At 37.5% G+C, this 18045-nt stretch overlaps 1 protein-coding gene across 6 annotated transcripts in view; it reads left to right on the top strand.

Annotated features, from left to right (window-relative positions):
- scn8ab (sodium channel, voltage gated, type VIII, alpha subunit b) overlaps positions 1–18045 on the top strand; it is a 56787-nt gene that overhangs the window by 31244 nt on the left and 7498 nt on the right. For 4 of the 6 annotated variants that reach the window (XM_057337049.1, XM_057337051.1, XM_057337050.1 and 1 more), the window contains exons 13-21: positions 1202–1334; positions 1871–2109; positions 3866–4039; positions 4169–4525; positions 4722–5195; positions 11086–11203; positions 11353–11507; positions 12639–12812; positions 15544–15666. In XM_057337049.1, coding sequence (XP_057193032.1) covers positions 1202–1334; positions 1871–2109; positions 3866–4039; positions 4169–4525; positions 4722–5195; positions 11086–11203; positions 11353–11507; positions 12639–12812; positions 15544–15666 — 1947 coding nt within the window. The remainder of the gene's footprint in view (positions 1–1201; positions 1335–1870; positions 2110–3865; positions 4040–4168; positions 4526–4721; positions 5196–11085; positions 11204–11352; positions 11508–12638; positions 12813–15543; positions 15667–18045) is intronic. The other 2 variants (XM_057337054.1, XM_057337052.1) reach the window with 1 other exon arrangement.

Here is an 18045-nt window from a genome sequence, read left to right as displayed (position 1 = left end):
CGATTCCAGTTTAGATTTTGTTTATTATCCCATCTCGACTTCCTTTCCTGGTTCTGAATTTCTGGTCTGTCTATTCTTTTTCCACCCCTTGATGGTTTATTTTCCTCTTCTATTTATTTTTTCTTAATCAGCAAGTCCCACCGGTCCCCACTTCCTCCCAACAGTCTCCCTTTTTGAATGGCATGGCCAAACAAACAAAAAAAGAAACAAACAAAACATGAAATTGGGAGAGCTTTCAAGGGGTCCCTTTGTGCACACACTGGCTGTTAAATATTAATGCCCATCTTTTAACTAACTTGTCCTTCTCTTGCTGCCTTCTACATAATTTATATGCACATTTTTTGGTCATTCATAAGCATACATACAGTAGTCTATTCCTCACACTTAACCCATACCTTCACACCAATCACACAACATCAAAACTATATTTTTTTACATATAAAATTCCACTCCAAAATATTAGGACCACTCTGCTCCCCCCAAAAAGTGTGATGCAAGACAAACCTATCCTAACCTTTCCAGTAACAGCATTGTGCCTCATTTTGGTTAGCATGGTGGTTGACATCCTTATACTCTCTTCACCTTCTCCTCCTGTGTGGGAAGCATGATTTCTAGCCCAGTTTCCACCCAGCTCTTCTGCATCCAGTTCCAGACCTTTAACTAAACATGCACCTGCCATCAAGTAAACTAACAGTATTGTGAAAATGTAACGTTGCTCTGGTTTCAATGAAACAAAGAACCATTGACAAATATATACACCCAAGACTTAAAACTTAAAAAACAGACCAATGTCCATAATGCCAATTCATTTTATATTTGAAGGTCTTGGCAGTGAAAACTGGGCCTTGTGCAGTGTGTATATTGTTATCTTGCTTTGTTCTTGTTTGATATTATAGAGGCAGTTTTTTAAGTTAGTCGACTAGGCTAACGAACAAATAAACTCTACATTAATAAAGTTACTCTAATAATTATAAGTAAAGTAAGCAAAAGTCTCTCATTTAGAATGATGAATGTCATGTAGCTTTTTAAAACTTTGATATTACTCAAACATTGTGGTGTGAAATAGTCTCAGTGCTTCTGTTGCAGGTGACATTTTGTGCAAGGTGCTTTTGTTTTTGTGAGCATGTGCAAGTCTGTTGGCATGGATTAGTATGTTTTCTCCCTGAAAAAAATCTAATTTCTAACTTCCTGGCATTTTCAGACCACAGAGGTGGAGGTGAAGAGAAAACACTCAGGTTCTCTAATGGTATCAGTAGACCAGCTCAATACCTCCTTTAGCCGGAAAGAGCGAGCCAACAGCGCGATGACAGTTGTCACCAACACGCTGGTAGAAGGTATGGTTTAATATCTGTCATTCTGTCCCTTATGCATCATGGGGTATATTGGTTTTGAATTTGTGAACCGGTTTTATAAATAAAAACCTTTTTCCAGTGCATAAATATTACTGCAGTTGATGTTCCCAAAGAAAACAAATGTGCCTTATTTTAACAATGTGTCTTATTATTATTGCATTGTCCTTGCCGGTTACACACAATAACAAACATACAGCATAACCAGTGTAGATGAATCTGTGGTTTACATATGACAATTTATAAAGTACAAAAAAGAATGCTCCTATGAATACTTTATATAAATATTGTTTAAAATGATACAAACTACATACATATAAAATATCGATATAAGTATTGTATACAATTTTTGTTTAGTATATAGATAGGAGTTATTGTAGTATTGATGTACTTCCTCTGGAAAAAGTAACCAGAATCAAAAGCATTCATTAATATGTACCATAAATTCCGTTTGAATGTTATGCATTCATATTACATACTTTGGTGCTCAAAACATGTACTTATTCTCTTTGTCCTCGCAGAACTGGAGGATTCTCAGAGAAAATGTCCACCCTGTTGGTATAAGTTTGCCAATACGTTCTTGATATGGGAGTGTTTCCCGCTCTGGATAAAAATAAAGGAAATAGTGAACTTGATAGTGATGGATCCATTTGTAGATCTGGCCATCACAATATGTATTGTGCTCAACACAGTCTTCATGGCCATGGAGCATTACCCCATGACACCGCACTTTGCAGATGTGCTTTCTGTGGGAAACCTGGTAAGAATGAGTTTTTCACGTTTGCTTGTGTACATACATAACATAGAGCAGGGGTCTCCTACATGTCGCTCGCGAGTTACCAGTAGCTCGTGGCCTGATTGGAGGACATACTGATTCAGACTGATATAGACAGATGTCCCACCCCTCCATTTAAAATAAATAATTTGTTTTGACAGGTAATTTTAATTATTTTCTTTAGTGTTTTAACTATCATTAAACCTATATTTGATTATGAAAAACCTGCGGTAAATACTGCTCAGCGTTAAGGAAAGATAGAAAGTGTCCCAGGCAGGCTCAACACGATGCCGATTTGGTTTCATTTTGTGTGAAAACATGACAGAAGTCATATGCGCCACCTGCTGTCAAACTGTGGATTTACAATTTTATATTATCCAAAGTGCTGAGATTTTTAGTAAGCGTATTAGCCTATGTAGAACTGTTATGGAGCACATAAAATATAATTTATCATTCAAACTCGTCCTTTTATATATGATTTAAAGGCTGAAATGTAAGGTTTATCCTTTAATAAAATATGTTGTTGGTCAAAACTTTATTTGAACATGATAAGATGTTATAGTATTTTTGTTAGTTTAAAATCCGGCCATAATTTTTCACGTTTTTATTTTAATGTTTATGCAAAAAGTGCATAGTGCTCCTACTTTTGTTGGTTTTCGATAATAAAATATGGTGATATTATTTCAGTATGTGTATCAGTACTTTTTGAACATTTCCAGCACATTTTAACATTAACATTAACAGTATTATATAACATATGAAGCTCTCGGCAACTTTAATTTTTAAAAAGTAGCTCTCGAATGATAAAGGTTGGAAGAGGCTGCAACTGAAAAAGATTAGCCTTTATACTGACACCTATTGGTTACTTTAAAAAAAAGAAAAAAAAAAGAAAATCAGGACAAAAAGAAATCGGTTCAGTTTTCTCCTATTGCAGACTGAATGAAATTTATTTTATTTTACTTTTATGGCACATGCTGGTCATTGCATATTTATAAGATTGCATATACATACCTTTATATGGCGAAGTTGTAAGGGTATTTATATTTCAGATAACTTTATCTGACTTCTTTTATAGTATGTTTCATGTTCAATTGTTTCCTCTCTTACGCCAACACTTCTCATGCTGTAATGAACAGCAACACTGGATCTCACATTTCCATTTTCAGTTATGACTCTACTGATGTCTGCTGCACAGCATCTGATGGGCCTACATTGAAAATGTAGCCTGCATTAAAACAAATTTCCATCATCCCCTGAGTCTCTAGTTTCTTCGACCTCCGCCCTCGCCCCATCCCTTCCTTCTCATATCCGATTCAGAGGTCCCGCAGTACTCAGGCTCGCAATACAAGAGAATTGAGAGATGTGCGTGCGTGCTGTTGTGCAGGAAGCATTACATTAATATTTTAGGTAACTCTAAAGATTAGTACAGTAATAAACTGTGAAGGTGTGGTGGACATCGTGTTCTGTGGTATAAATTTAGCTATTTTTGAGGAACCGGTCAAGACAAATCTGGAATACAGGCCTTTTTAAAAATAACATTCAATAGTTTCAAAGAAGAAAGGCTTAAAAGTTTAAATCAAATCGTCTTCTGTGTGGAAAGAAAATGAAGGAAAAGAAAATTTCAGTTAGATTTTTTGAGCACATGAAACCATATGACCACATTCAACCCTGTTTGCATTATGTCAAGTGACAAGTCATCACTTGTTCTGCTTTTTATTTATTTATTTATTGTTTACTTCAGGTGTTCACAGGTATCTTCACAGCTGAGATGTTTGCAAAGCTGGTAGCCATGGATCCATACTACTACTTCCAAGAGGGCTGGAATATCTTTGATGGCTTCATCGTGAGCTTGAGTTTGGTGGAGCTGGGGCTGGCTGATGTAGAGGGGCTGTCTGTGCTCAGATCCTTCAGATTGGTGCGTGATAAGTGAATAAATGAAGATTTCTTCATCTCTATATGCATGTGTCCAATACATGCATTTGTGCGTATAGTATTTTAATATCACATCTCACTGTTCTGTTCCTCAAACTTTTCCCTTATACAGTTGAGAGTGTTCAAGTTGGCTAAATCATGGCCCACTCTGAACATGCTGATAAAGATCATTGGTAACTCAGTGGGAGCTTTGGGAAACCTGACCCTGGTGCTGGCCATCATCGTCTTCATCTTCGCTGTGGTGGGCATGCAGCTGTTTGGGAAGAGCTATAAAGACTGTGTGTGTAAGATCGCAGAAAAGTGTGAGCTGCCTCGCTGGCACATGAATGACTTCTTTCACTCTTTCCTCATCGTGTTCCGTGTGCTGTGCGGAGAGTGGATCGAGACCATGTGGGACTGCATGGAGGTGGCAGGGCAAACAATGTGTCTCACAGTCTTCATGATGGTTATGGTCATTGGAAACTTGGTGGTGAGTTCTTGTTTTATCATATTGCAGGTCTTCCTTGCTTCTTCTTTCTCCTCCTTCTTTTTGTGTTTCATTTCACTAGTCCTCCCCATGTAGTTCTTCAAACTGCCATATGTCCATATGAAGTCCATGTGAAGTGGGACAGGGCCTATAATCGTCTACAGATATATCGGCAGTAAACGATTCTTCTCTTGATCAGGTGCTGAACTTGTTCTTGGCCTTGCTGCTCAGCTCCTTCAGTGCTGATAATCTGGCAGCCACAGATGACGACGGCGAGATGAACAACCTGCAGATCTCAGTGATTCGCATCAAGAAAGGCATCGCCTGGTTCAAAGTTCATATGAGGCTTCTGGTGGCCCACATCCTGAAGAAGAAACCTCTGGAGGACGAAGACAAACCTCTCGACGACATGTTTGACAAGAAACTCAACATTATAGGTAACCACACTGGCGTGGACATCAAATGTGATCTCAACTACCCCAAAAACGGTAACGGTACCACAAGTGGCATCGGCAGCAGCGTCGGAAAGTACATGATCGACGAGGAACCCATGTCCTTCATACACAACCCCAACCTAACGGTACGGGTACCTATCGCTGTGGGAGAGTCAGACTTTGAGAACCTCAACACGGAGGACTTCAGCAGCGAGTCGGATGTGGAAAATAGCAAAGATGTAAGTATGAAGACTATAAAGCTACAGAATGTTGGAAAATGTTTCTAAAATGGTAGGGAATATTAAGGCTTAAAGATGCGTTCTAGCCAGCATATTTTTGTAGGGATGCACCGAATGTTTGGCAAAAAAAGCATGTGTGAGTCACATTTTTATGCATTTGGCAGACGCTTTTATCCAAAGCGACTTACATTGCATTATACTATACATTAGTTTTTTGTATGTGCAATCCCTGGGATCGAACACATGACCTTGGCGTTGCTAGCGCCATGCTCTAACCACTGAGCCACAGGAAAGCTATATGATATGATCAAGCAGTAACCAGCACAGAGAGAGAGAGCACATTTTAAATTGTCTGAGAAAGACACAGCACGGAACTTGTCGCGCCGGAGTAAATTTCTGAATGGAAGCGTCTTTACCGGTCGGTAAATTGTGTTCTTCAGACTGGAGCGGGGCGGTCTGACAGTAGCACCGCTGCTCGCGACATCCTTTAACATCATACAGTGGTCGCGTGCACACAATTCCATGTACTAAACAACTTGTCAAAGTATGTTTTGTGCATCCCGGCCACGAGTGCACCTTCTGAGAGAACAGTGACAGACTTTTGTGGGTGGAGTTTGGAGGAGAGACGTGAACTGAAATGGTTGTCAGTCATAATTGCTTGCATGGATGTTTTTTCTCTCTTTAAATCATTTTGCAATGTAGCCTATAATAATCCAACAGTTTTCGTTTATTCATATTTTTAGCTTATAATGTTAAATGACACTTTTTAATTAAGTGTTTTGTTGTAGGGCTACAGAGTACAGTGCATTCTTTCAGCAGTCAGTCATAGGCCTAATATATGCTATTCAAGAAGTGAGGGGGCTCTTTTTTTGTTGTTTTAATTTAGCTTACTTGTTTTGCTCAATTTTATTTTAAGTTGTATTGTATTATATTGAAAGCAAGACAGAATATACAAAGCATTTTGACCATTCAGTTTATGCAATAGTGCAAAAATTGGCTAAATAAATAGAAATACGAAAAGCCATGTTCGGTGTTCGGCCTTCGGCCAAGTGTTTCATTTTTATTCGGCTTCGGCCAAGAATTTTCATCTCGGTGCATCCCTATATTCTGGTATAGCTTTTATGAGCCATTGCATGAAAATGTAGAGATTTTGGAGGCAGCTAAATGGACTGCAAGACTGCCGTTTAAAGCTCTCTTTAGACTTCTGAGAGAAAATTCAGTATGTGAAATAGTTACAGTTTGACATTAAAAGATATATTGTAAACTCCTATACTGTATTGTACCGTGTTATTTTGATATTCGAAACCCTTTCTGGTACCTTTGTGCTGATGTTATTGTAAAAAAGACTAAAGAAGAAGTGATATTTTTTATATATGGCTGAAGTAAAACCTATAAAAACGTGTAGGTAGCCCATACAGTATTCTTCAAGGAATTGAAAATGGCTTACTGCTGCTTATTGTACAGAATCTACGGATCATCATTTTGAGGCCACAATGCTTTTAGCATCATTTTACTTTGGAAGGAGTTGGCTTATGCATGTGGACGCTGGCAAGGGTGTGAGTTTTTCTTCCTGGTGCGGTACAATTGTTGTGTAATGTTTCATTGCAGGAATCACATTATTGAGACAATTTTATAATTTCTTGATTAAGGAAAATGTATTCATTGATAAAAGACGGCTGCATGACTGGTCAGACTGTATAGACTAATACAATCTTTAAAGAAAATGTTGTCATTTTTAGGGGTTGACTAAACTCGTGTCCAGGGGTTATGAGCAGAAGATAGCGGTTTTTGTCTATAGAGTGTAAGTAGATAAAGACAGTGTCAGTAGTTGATTACAGACTGCAGATTACAGCAGCATGGGTGGATTAAGGTTTTGCAGGCAGTATAAGAATGTTGAGTGGTGCTATTCCTGTGATTTATTACCTTGCTGCTGCTGCTGAGTGCTGAGCCACTCAGCCAAAGAATAGATGCAGTCCACTAGATGATGTAATGCTTTTCCTTTGTTTGTGTGTGTGTGTGTTTGCACACATAAATGTGTAAAAGATTTATGAAAATTGAGGTATTGAAGGTGGGTTTCTCACACACTACCAGGGACAGATTATACTACAGTAGTAAACTAGAAAACCCTGGTATAGTTTCATTTTTTAGCACATCAATGTATAACATTGGTAACAAAATAACACGTAACCGAGAATTTAAAGAGATAATTAGAAGAACTAATTTATTAAAGTGATAGTTCACCAAAATGAAAAATCTGTCATCCTCTACTCACCCTCTTGTCATGTTGAACCTTTATAACTTTCTTTCTTCAGCAGAACACAAAAGATATTTTGATGAAAGTTGGTAACCGAACAGCACTGGCCCCTATTCACTTCTATTGTATGGACACACAGGGGCGCCTGCAGCCGTACGCACTGTGCGTACCATAAGAGGGCGCTAGTTATAATTTTATTTATATGTTTAAAAATTAAAAGAGTATTTAAAATTGATTAATCTGTGTACACTCATGACATATTGAGAAAGCAAGAGAGAATGAGAGTAAATAAATAACATAAATAGTGTGTATGTTGTAAAATCAAATGTGTGTATCAGGTTAGCGGTTCTCACGATCTGTTAAAGTAACATGCCAGGTTGCCAGAACAACCAACAAAGACTAACCTAAAATAAACCAAAAAATCCAAATAGGTTATATTTTATAAGACCACAAAAACTCAAATATCCTTAACTGAGCTTTTTTTTTTTACAAATAAAGTGCCAAGCTTTATGAGCTAAACACCAAATATCAAGCATAAAAGCGCTTAAAAATAAATGAACATGGCAACACTTTCACAGTTTTAACACCTTCCAAGCATAAACAAAACAAAGCACGCCTGTCAGTGGTAGTTTACTTTAAATTAAAGCCGAAAATTACATTTTATGTTTTTACAATTTACAGCTGCAAAATGCTAGAACAGCGTTACCAGTGGGTCAGTCATCACTTAATGCGGGAGTGACTATACCTGTTCCGTACACACATGGAATGATAATTTAGTGAATTCACTCCCGTATTTAAATGCGATTGTCACTTTCGAAACTGCAGCGTGTGCATGGCGCAACACGATGAAAGACACCAGGCTTACTGGATTTGCACTAATGAACATTCAACCTGAGATTAAAATGAACTGCGAGGAGGTGCTTAAACAGGGAGGAGGAGAGTAAGCTTCAAACATCTATAAGCAAGGTTTATCTTATATATATCTTTTATATATTCATTATTTTTGTGGCATTTCTTGAGTATTTGGTATTTGCGTGTGTGAGAGCTTTATATTGGGTGGGGGATTCTGTGCGTACCCTGAGATAAAATCCTGCAGGCGCGGCTCCCCTGTGGACACAAACCAGTGCAAGTGAATGAGGGCCAGTTAACAACATTCTACAAAATATTTTCTTTTGTGTTCTGTGGAAGAAAATCATACAGGTTTGAAATTGGTTTCGAAAGTAAATGATGACAGAATTTTTAGTTTTGGATGAACTATCCCTTTAATATCTTAATAACTAAATAAATCCACCTTTTACATTATGTCCCTTTTTTTACTGGGTTGTCGAGCTGTAGGCAGGGAAACACACTGGACAGGTGGCCTATCACATGACTTCTAAAACTGTATTTAAGATTAAATAAAATAATTTTACTTTAAAAACGGCCTTTATTGAATACACAAATGGGACTAGTGAGTGATGACTGTGTGAAAACGAATGATATTAAATAGTTTTATTAATTCATACATTAAAATACAAATTTAATCTAAAAATGACAAGATGTAATCTGAACTAAAACAAACAAAAAACACAAATATATGAAACTAATAATTCATTAAATGAAAACTAAATTACTGCAAAAATAAACTAAATATAAAAAAACTCGCCCAAGCAGGAAATCATGTGATCTGAATGAATGATGTTCAAAAGGAAGATTTTTTTTATAATGCCTCTCACAAGCATACAGTACATAGATAGTTTTCCTGTCAATGTCCTCTCTGTGCAACCACCGGGTCACCTTGACCCAGTTTAGACGTAACAAATCTAGTCTTGCTGAACTCCACGTGCTGAAATCTAGCCAGTGGCATCGCCGTAGATCATTCTTGCTAGCCAATCAGAGCGTTGCCGGGTGGGTGGTCATTTTTGATTGGCCCGGCTGAGTCAGTGAGGACTGCAGTGGTAGTGCGTGAGGGTTCTTTGATGCTTTTCGCTTTTGATGCTTTTGACTGCTGTGTGTGTGTGTGCGCGCGCCTGTGCGTGTGTGTGTGTGTGTGTGTGTATTGACGATGAAGCTTTTCTAAAACTGCTGTGTCATCCTGGTCTGCTGTGATCAGGGTCAGGCACTCCAGTAAAGATTTATGCTGTTTTAGCTGTTCGTGTGTTTAAAATGAGCTTCAAATGATTGTAGTTGCTTGTAGTATATCTTACAATAAAGTTGCTTCCTTAGAAATATGTATGATTATATTTTTCTATTAATCTACAGTCAACGATACTATATTGATGATAATCTAATTAATCTAATATATTAATAAGGCAATGTAAAAAGGAGATAACAATTGATGACAATCTTGATATTTCTATTAATATTTCATATTTTTCATTGCCTATAATTTAGCAGAATAAGCCAGTTTGTCTAATTTCATACAGTATATGCTATATGCTGTCTGAAGAATTGCAGAATCACAGTCAAACAACATAGAGTAAAATGACCCTTTTACTTAAAGGGACAGTTCACCCAAAAATGAAAATTCTGCCATGATTTACAAGTTGTTCCTAACCTGTGTAAATTTATTTGTGCCCTTCAACAGAAAGACAGATATTTGGAAGTATGTTAGCAACTGACATTTCTAGGGCATCATTGACAACCATAGTCGAAAAAAAATATTTTATTATTCTGTTTAACACAAAAGAAGATATTTTGAGTTATGTAGGAAATAGTTCTGGGGCAGCTTTGACTACCATTTTATATTTTTCTACTATGGTAGTCAACGATGCCCAAGAAATGTCAGTTGCTAACATTCTTCCAAATATTTTTCTTTGTGTTCAACCAAACAAAGAAATGTATGCAGGTTTGGAACAACTAGAGAGTGAATTGTCATTTTTGGGTGAACTATCCCTTTAATTTTTCAGTGTAATTCTCATCATGCAATGTAATAAACCCAAATGTTACAATTTATCATTAAATGCACATTGTTTTTAAGTAGGGCCCAATGTCAGTACAGCCTGTTTTGCATCTTCTTTTATCAAAATAGTATAATTTATTATCACAATGTTACAATCTAAAACTAACTTTTGTATTGTGACTTTTTTTTACAAATTATTAATGCTATGTTTTGCTATTATTGCCTCATCTAGTATGTTTTGCCCTTTATGTCCTTGCGATGCGTTTTTTAATTGTAGCTGTTCTCAAATGTAAATCCATCATGAACACATGTGTGATACCCTAATATTGCAACAAAAGTAAATCAATAAGCAATGCCTTATTTGCATAAATAGCAGCAATAACTCATTCATCACTGTCTGATTTGCATATATAGATGATAGTTTTCAACCTTGTTAATTCGCCGAATGTTGAGTCAAGGTTAATTATGGGTTGGGTGAAGTGAATACTAATTATGCTAGCTAGACAGCCAGAAGAACAGTGAAGGTTAGTGCTGAGACACATCTGGCCTCTGTTTGTAATGTACTAGTAAGATTATTGACTAGTCCTTATATCTGCTGATATCAATTTCTATTGTATATTACGTTAATAATTACAGTGACCTAACAGAATAGTATTGTTATCTTTGAAGGCCGGAGGTGATCTCTCTTTGAAATAAATGAATGCATTAGAAGTGCTTAAACAAAACCTAAATTGATCTGTCTTTCCCATATATAGCTGGATGACACCAGCTCTTCCGAGGGAAGTACTATAGATATAAAGCCGGATGAGGAGGAAATGGCCGTAGTAGAGGTGGTGGAGGAGTACTTGGACCCAGAGGCCTGCTGGACCGACGGTGAGCAATCCACGTGTTTGTTGACATGCAAATGTTTTTAAACAATCCAGTATATACAGTGTTTGTATGAGCATCCTGCAAATTAAGGTATACTGGAAGAGCAGTAGTTTGTGTTTTTGTGTTGAGTTTACGCATAATGTGTTTTTCAGCTTGCGTGGCACGTTACAAGTGTTGTGATGTGCCCATCACTGAGGGCTGGGGGAAGTACTGGTGGTTTCTAAGGAAAACCTGCTACCTCATTGTTGAACACAACTGGTTTGAGACACTCATCATTTTTATGATTCTGCTCAGCTCTGGGGCTCTGGTGAGACTACACACAAACACACACAGTTGTGATATACTGTATAATGGTGCTGAATTGAAATTGCAAGAACAAACACCATTTACGCAACACATTGCAAAAGAGCTAACCTGAATAGGCCAGAAATATTTCTTCATCAGTTTCACATTGTGGCAATATTCACTGGCACACATTCAGTTGCTCCTTCTACATCTATATCGAATTAACACCTGCAGTGAATTATTTACACATGTTGGGCCAATGCGGGGCCGTCTGCCACAGGCCCCTGACAGATAAACTCCCCGAAGCAAGAGCCCCATTAGCCAGCAGTCCTTGATTTTACACCGTTAAACCAACTCACACATTTCTAGTCCCATTTATAATGGTTCATGCCATTTCTGAATATCAGTGAATATAAATACTGCATGTAGATACTGAAAGAAGTAAGACAGCCAGAAGATTCTGGAACAGGTTTAGATAACAACAGTGCACAGTGTCTTTCTTCTTGTGCAGTGTTTTACTGCATTACTAATGCACTGGAACTCTAGTTCTATTGGTGTAGGTGATTTTTAATGTGATTGAGGCTGCATTGCTTGCTGTGTGGTATATGATCTATGTAGGTAGCTAATGGCTATTACTGTATTGCACTGTACTGGGCCCTGCACCTCAGCAGTCTGTCCTGGGGCTGCAGTATCTCATGTCTGCTTTCAGGGATTATAGCCAAATGCTGTAGAAAAGGCCCCACATGCAGAAGATGTTGCCGCCTCTCTCTTTTACTGTTAGGGACTGTCACCGAACTCCCATTAATGTAGAAATGTGAGCCAGTGGAAGTGGGGTTGCAGTGCCACACTTTGGTGATACCAGGGACCGTGTCGTGATAGGAGACTTTTATGTGTGTTTTTATGTACAAAATGGACTATTTACACCGAGCCCTGTGACATAGTTCAGTGGGTTCGAAAGTAAAAAAGAGTCTTCAACATTAAATAAACATTGAAACATTGAAACTGTGACAAATTAAATAAAAAATTATAAAAATGGTTCAGATAACCATTGTGTATTATATTTTAAGTCCTTTAAAGCTTTGTGTGATTGTCCTTAATAGAATGCAGTTGCTGTTTTAACAAGAAAAATCCCTTTCTCTGTTTTGTCACCAAGGCATTTGAGGATGTGTACATTGAACAGAGGAAAACTATCCAGATCATTCTAGGATATGCAGACAGTGTCTTCACATACATCTTTATTTTGGAGATGTTACTGAAATGGGTGGCCTATGGGTTTGTCAAATACTTCACCAATGCATGGTGTTGGCTGGACTTCTTCATTGTTGACGTAAGTAATTGACATGGATATCCATTATTTACAGTTATTATCCCTCATAGTACCTTAGACTGCGTAACAGTAACCTTTGGACAGAAATTGAACACAGTATAGACTGATCGTTCTTCTGCGGAAAACATTAAGAGACCACTTCAGTTTTGCCAGTTTTACCAGCTTTGCCTTTTCCAGTTTTTCATTTCTGCATGTAATTCCAGTCCAGTGTCTGTTGAATTTCAACAGAAACAAACCTCGGGGATGACAAAGTCACCCAACAACAATGTGAAAGACTGAGAGAATGCAAAAAGATATGAAGGTTGTGCAAAAAAATCAGGCTTATTTCTTTAAATATTATTTTTTTAAATAGTCCTAAAATACATTTAAAAATATTAGTATTGTGTTGTTTGAACTTGTTTTCTTTGCAGTATATTCAAGATCTGCAAATGTACTTGTTTGTTACTTCTAACAAGTTCATCCCAAGTGACATTTTGTCCTGTTTCAAAATATATTCAAATTATCGCGTACATGCATATGATAAATTCTGAAAAATGTAAATAGTTTTGGAGTGGTCTCTTAAATTTTTTTGTGGCTACATGAAAAAGTTTTGTGTATGTCTTTATATATTTTTTTCAAGCTTTTAGGCTGATCAAGTACATTATTGGTTATTACAAAGGGTAATATGCTCTGCTGCTGGTACATTCTGTTCAGTGGGATGTGGTTTTAGTCGTGTCATAATGCCATAGTAAATTTTTATCTGTTGGTATATATTTCATGGAAATTAACTGAAATGTTCACATCTAATTTAACTGTGATTGTAAGATATTGTATGAGGTCTATTTCTAAGTAAAAAAGATGGTTATCAAGTTTCTCTCTCAACCCAGATTTAAACCCTTCATCGATGATTACTAATCATGTGCATGCACATAAAACACGTGCAGTGAACATCCAATAGTGTGTAAATTATTTAATAATTTAATATTAATAAAATGTACATTTTGGGAAATATTTGTACACAAATAATAACAAGGCAAAGATACAATTACAAGATTACAATTAAAACACTGACGTTTTTACACAGCCTGGGCTGCAGAAAATCTTGGGAGCAGATTAGCCGTGTAGCAGTGGTAGTGAAACCATGCATGGCAATAAAAAAACCCAGAACCAATCTACCTTTTTAAGTCAGAAAAGCCAGAGTTTGCTTATACTAAACCCCAACCTACATGGGAAGCAACTAAAACTGGTTTTGTGGAACAGCCCTCAGGAGTTTAGCTAATTTCCATACATAAAAGTCTTAAAGATACATTGTCTAATTAAAACAGATTATTATACCACGTCCTAACCAAACGCAACGCGATAAGATTCCAGCATTAAGCAATTTGTCAGTCCATATCGAACTGGAAAAAGGGGTGTGGCGTGACAATCAATCAGAAAACACAACCAATCAGACTGCTGTTGAGGTTGATGCATCCTATTTCATGACTCTTGGGATGCCTCACTGGACGCTACGTTATAATTGCTATAATTTCAGATTCTAAACTTATATACGCAGTTTCTCATCATTCATGTTTTTATGAAACATGATTTATATTCATGAAATCAAGCGTGCAGAACTTCCGACGAATGAGATCACAGTGTGGGCGGGGCTGTCGACAGAAATGTGTTAGAAATAGAAACAGTTTCTGTCGCTGCTGGTTAGGACAAAATCTCTGAATAACATGGAAAATATGCCTTTTATCGTATTCGGTGTCGTGTCACTTTTGGTTAGGACACGGTGAAAAAATCCTACAGTATGTATCTGTCAATGAGAGTGCACATTCAATAAAAGTGTGTGTTTGCTGAGCGTGTTTATGAAAATCCTAAACAAAAGTATTGATAGTTTATTGTCCCTGACAGGCACTGTAACCTTGTCTCTCTATAGTGCTGATGGACACACAGGGCATGAGGGGCCATAAGAGGGCCGAGAAGTGAGGGGCCAGGGTAAGGTCTCTGTGTCAGGACTCTCTTGTTCTTTTCCAGGAGTTCCTCTCTCTCTCTGCCTCCTTACTCTCCCAAACCGCCCTGTTACCCTAATGACTCTCGTGTGTACCGTACAGTATGCGGTTGGTGTTCGTACAGTATGTATCGTGCGTATTTTGTGTGAACAAAGTAAAGTGAATGTGCTTGTAAGTTTGTGCACATCTCTTCTCTAAATGTGTTCCTTCACGTGTGTTATTTCTCTTTTTGCAACTATCTCAACCACAAGTTTCCTTCCAGGTTTGCTGTAAGCTGCTTTCCAAGCATCTTCTGCCTGAAATAGCAAAACCAAATCTCATACTAAGATTAAAACAAGGGTCGCCCAACATGCCTATAACTTTGAGTGGTTAACCCCATGTTTAACCTTAATCTCTTTCCTTCTCTTTCCTTCTCTTTCCTTTCCTTTCCTTTCTTTCTTTCTTTCTTTCTTTCTTTCTTTCTTTCTTTCTTTCTTTCTTTCTTTCTTTCTTTCTTTCTTTCTTTCTTTCTTTCTTTCTTTCTTTCTTTCTTTCTTTCTTTCTTTCTTTCTTTCTTTCTTTCTTTCTTTCTTTCTTTCTTTCTTTCGTTGAATACACATATGTGCATACATACATGAGCTTGTGTTTGTATGTGTATGTATATATGTGTTTACTGCCTCTCCAGTGTCGACATACAGTTAGGGTTTCTCTCTCTCTCCCCCCGACATCTTCTTTGACTCTCTCTTTCCTTTCTTGCTCTTTCTCTCTTTGTGTAGGTGTCTATAGTCAGCCTTATAGCTAATGCGCTGGGCTACTCAGACTTGGGCCCCATAAAGTCCCTGAGGACTTTGAGGGCTCTCAGGCCCCTGAGAGCTTTGTCCCGGTTTGAGGGCATGAGGGTAAGATCCAGGGCTGCCCCATGCATGCCAGTCACTCCGTGAGAACATGACTGCATGCTGCAAACCACCATTGTACAGAAAGTGATACCACAGCTATAGAGGAATAAGCAAATCTGTGAGGATTCTGAAAATCCAAATGACATTGTAGTGGATAAACTTACACTTCAAGTGCATGTGTTTGAAAAATATATCCGCATGGAAAACTTTTTCAACATTGCGTCATGATGCAGCTGAAATGTTTATTTTTATTTAATTGGTTATGCTTCTGAATGATGAAATTTCTTGACTATTTTAATTGACACCACAAATAATCTTATAGCAACTTTTGGGGAAACTTATGGTTTTAGAATAAACACGAGATAAAACCATCAGGGGATATTATGTAAAGCTGCCTCATCACAACCATTATTTATTTTATGTTTTGGTTTTTAATTGGGCCATTTATGCAACAGCATTAGTAGAAGGCCTGTTTGTGAATTTTCAAGCATCCAAATGACTGAATAACTGTTTCTAATAAAAGGACTTCTGTCATTTGCTCAAGTCTTTTCCCAACCAAAACCCATTCACATGCTCTGTTTTCACTATGCATATTTTCTGCACCGCAACATTAATCCTACAATGTTTATATCCTTACTTCACCTACTGACTTATTTCACATTATCACCAAATAATGTAAACAATACAAGCACAGATGTCTCTTTGGCTTGTTTATTCATAATTTGATTAAGCCTTTTCTTTTATTATAACCATTATAATCTCATTTAGCAAAACATTTTCATTATTTTTAAATAAAAAATGGTGACTGATGCAACAAAATCTGCCATCAGTATACCAACAATTGTAGAATCACTTATTACACTTGTACGATCATGTGAATAGAATTTGCATAATCCATTTTTCAATGCAAAGCAACATATTTATCATAGTTTTTTAATACACATATTGATATTCTATACTCTGTGTCCAACTATGTCACCTGCTCTTTTGTCATTGCTAATCATGTTGTGTGCATGCTCTTTGTGGTATAATCAGAAAGCCATGTACCTCTCTAGACTCTAGCAAGGACTAGATTGTTTGGGTTGTATTTCCAGGACCACAAATTAATTACAGTGAGTTACAGTAGTAGGATTTGTTAACATGGTAATAGGATTTGGTAACATTTGTTAACTATTTATGTTACTAAAAAGGGGGCCATGGCTTCTGCTGAGACTTGTGCCCTGCATGTGCTCATATTGGCTTATCTTATTTCATCTTCAATCAATCATACAATGTTCTAAAGGGGGTCGCACACTGGACGAGAAGCGCCAAGAGTTAAAAAATCGAACATATTATTTTCTATTGTAAGTGTATGCATACTGGCGACGCTATTGGATATCTTTCAGGCGTGCGCTCTTATTTGACAATCATTTGTTTCTGAACAATAGTGAAAAACTGTCATAACCACAAATAACATAGGCTACTAGAATAATTATTAATACAAATCACATACTAGAAAAGCTACTTGATGTTAAATAACAATAAAATAAGAGAAAGTTCTGTCCCATAGTAGGAAAAATTACTTAATCTTTTTTTTGTTCTGTTGAACACAAAAGAAGACATTTTGAAGAATGTATGTGTAACAAGGTTCAATAGAAGGGAAGGAAGGAGGCGGGAACCGGCGAACATTTAACAAACTTTAATACAAAATAAACAAACAATAATTCAGCAAATAAAAGGCCGGCAGCCACCTCACGGTCGACTGCCGGCCACACGCACATAAACAAACTTAACTTCCGGGCCCGGTCCTCTCTCGTCGGCAGTCCCGTCGCTCGTCCTCTTATGCTCCCTAGCTCCCCGTGAGGCATGCGGGACCGGTGCGCGTACAGCTGATACTCATTATCACTCACGCCACCGGCCCCGCCTTCCTGCCCCACGGCTCTCGTCCCGCCTTCCTGCTACAGTATGATAGCAAACAGTTGGCACTTTGGACTACCATTGTATTTTTTCCTACTATGGTAGTCAATGGGGGCAAAATCTGTCTGGTTATAAGCATTCTTCCAAATATCTTTCTCTGTGTTCAGCAGAACAAAGAAATGCATACAGATTTGGAACAACTCGAAGGTGAATAAATGATGACAGAATTTTCATTTTTGGGTGAAGTATTGCTATAAAACTGGCCCATCTTTAATCAGAAGTGTCACGAGTGGCGGCAGAAGAACCCAAGCGCAGGCAGGCAGTGAAGGGGTTGACAGATAATATTTATTAAATAACTAAACCAACAAAAAACACCCACGAGGGGGTAACGAGGACACGACTAATATAAATGAAAACACTGAAAACAAAACACTTCCCTCGATGGGGCAAAACACTGACAGGACTAAACTAAAACCAGGCAGGGAT

Source organism: Triplophysa rosa, linkage group LG7, assembly GCF_024868665.1.
Source record: "Triplophysa rosa linkage group LG7, Trosa_1v2, whole genome shotgun sequence".
Taxonomy (NCBI): domain Eukaryota; kingdom Metazoa; phylum Chordata; class Actinopteri; order Cypriniformes; family Nemacheilidae; genus Triplophysa; species Triplophysa rosa.
The sequence above is the reverse complement of the archived record's forward strand: the minus strand, read 5'-3'. Positions and strand labels throughout refer to the sequence as shown.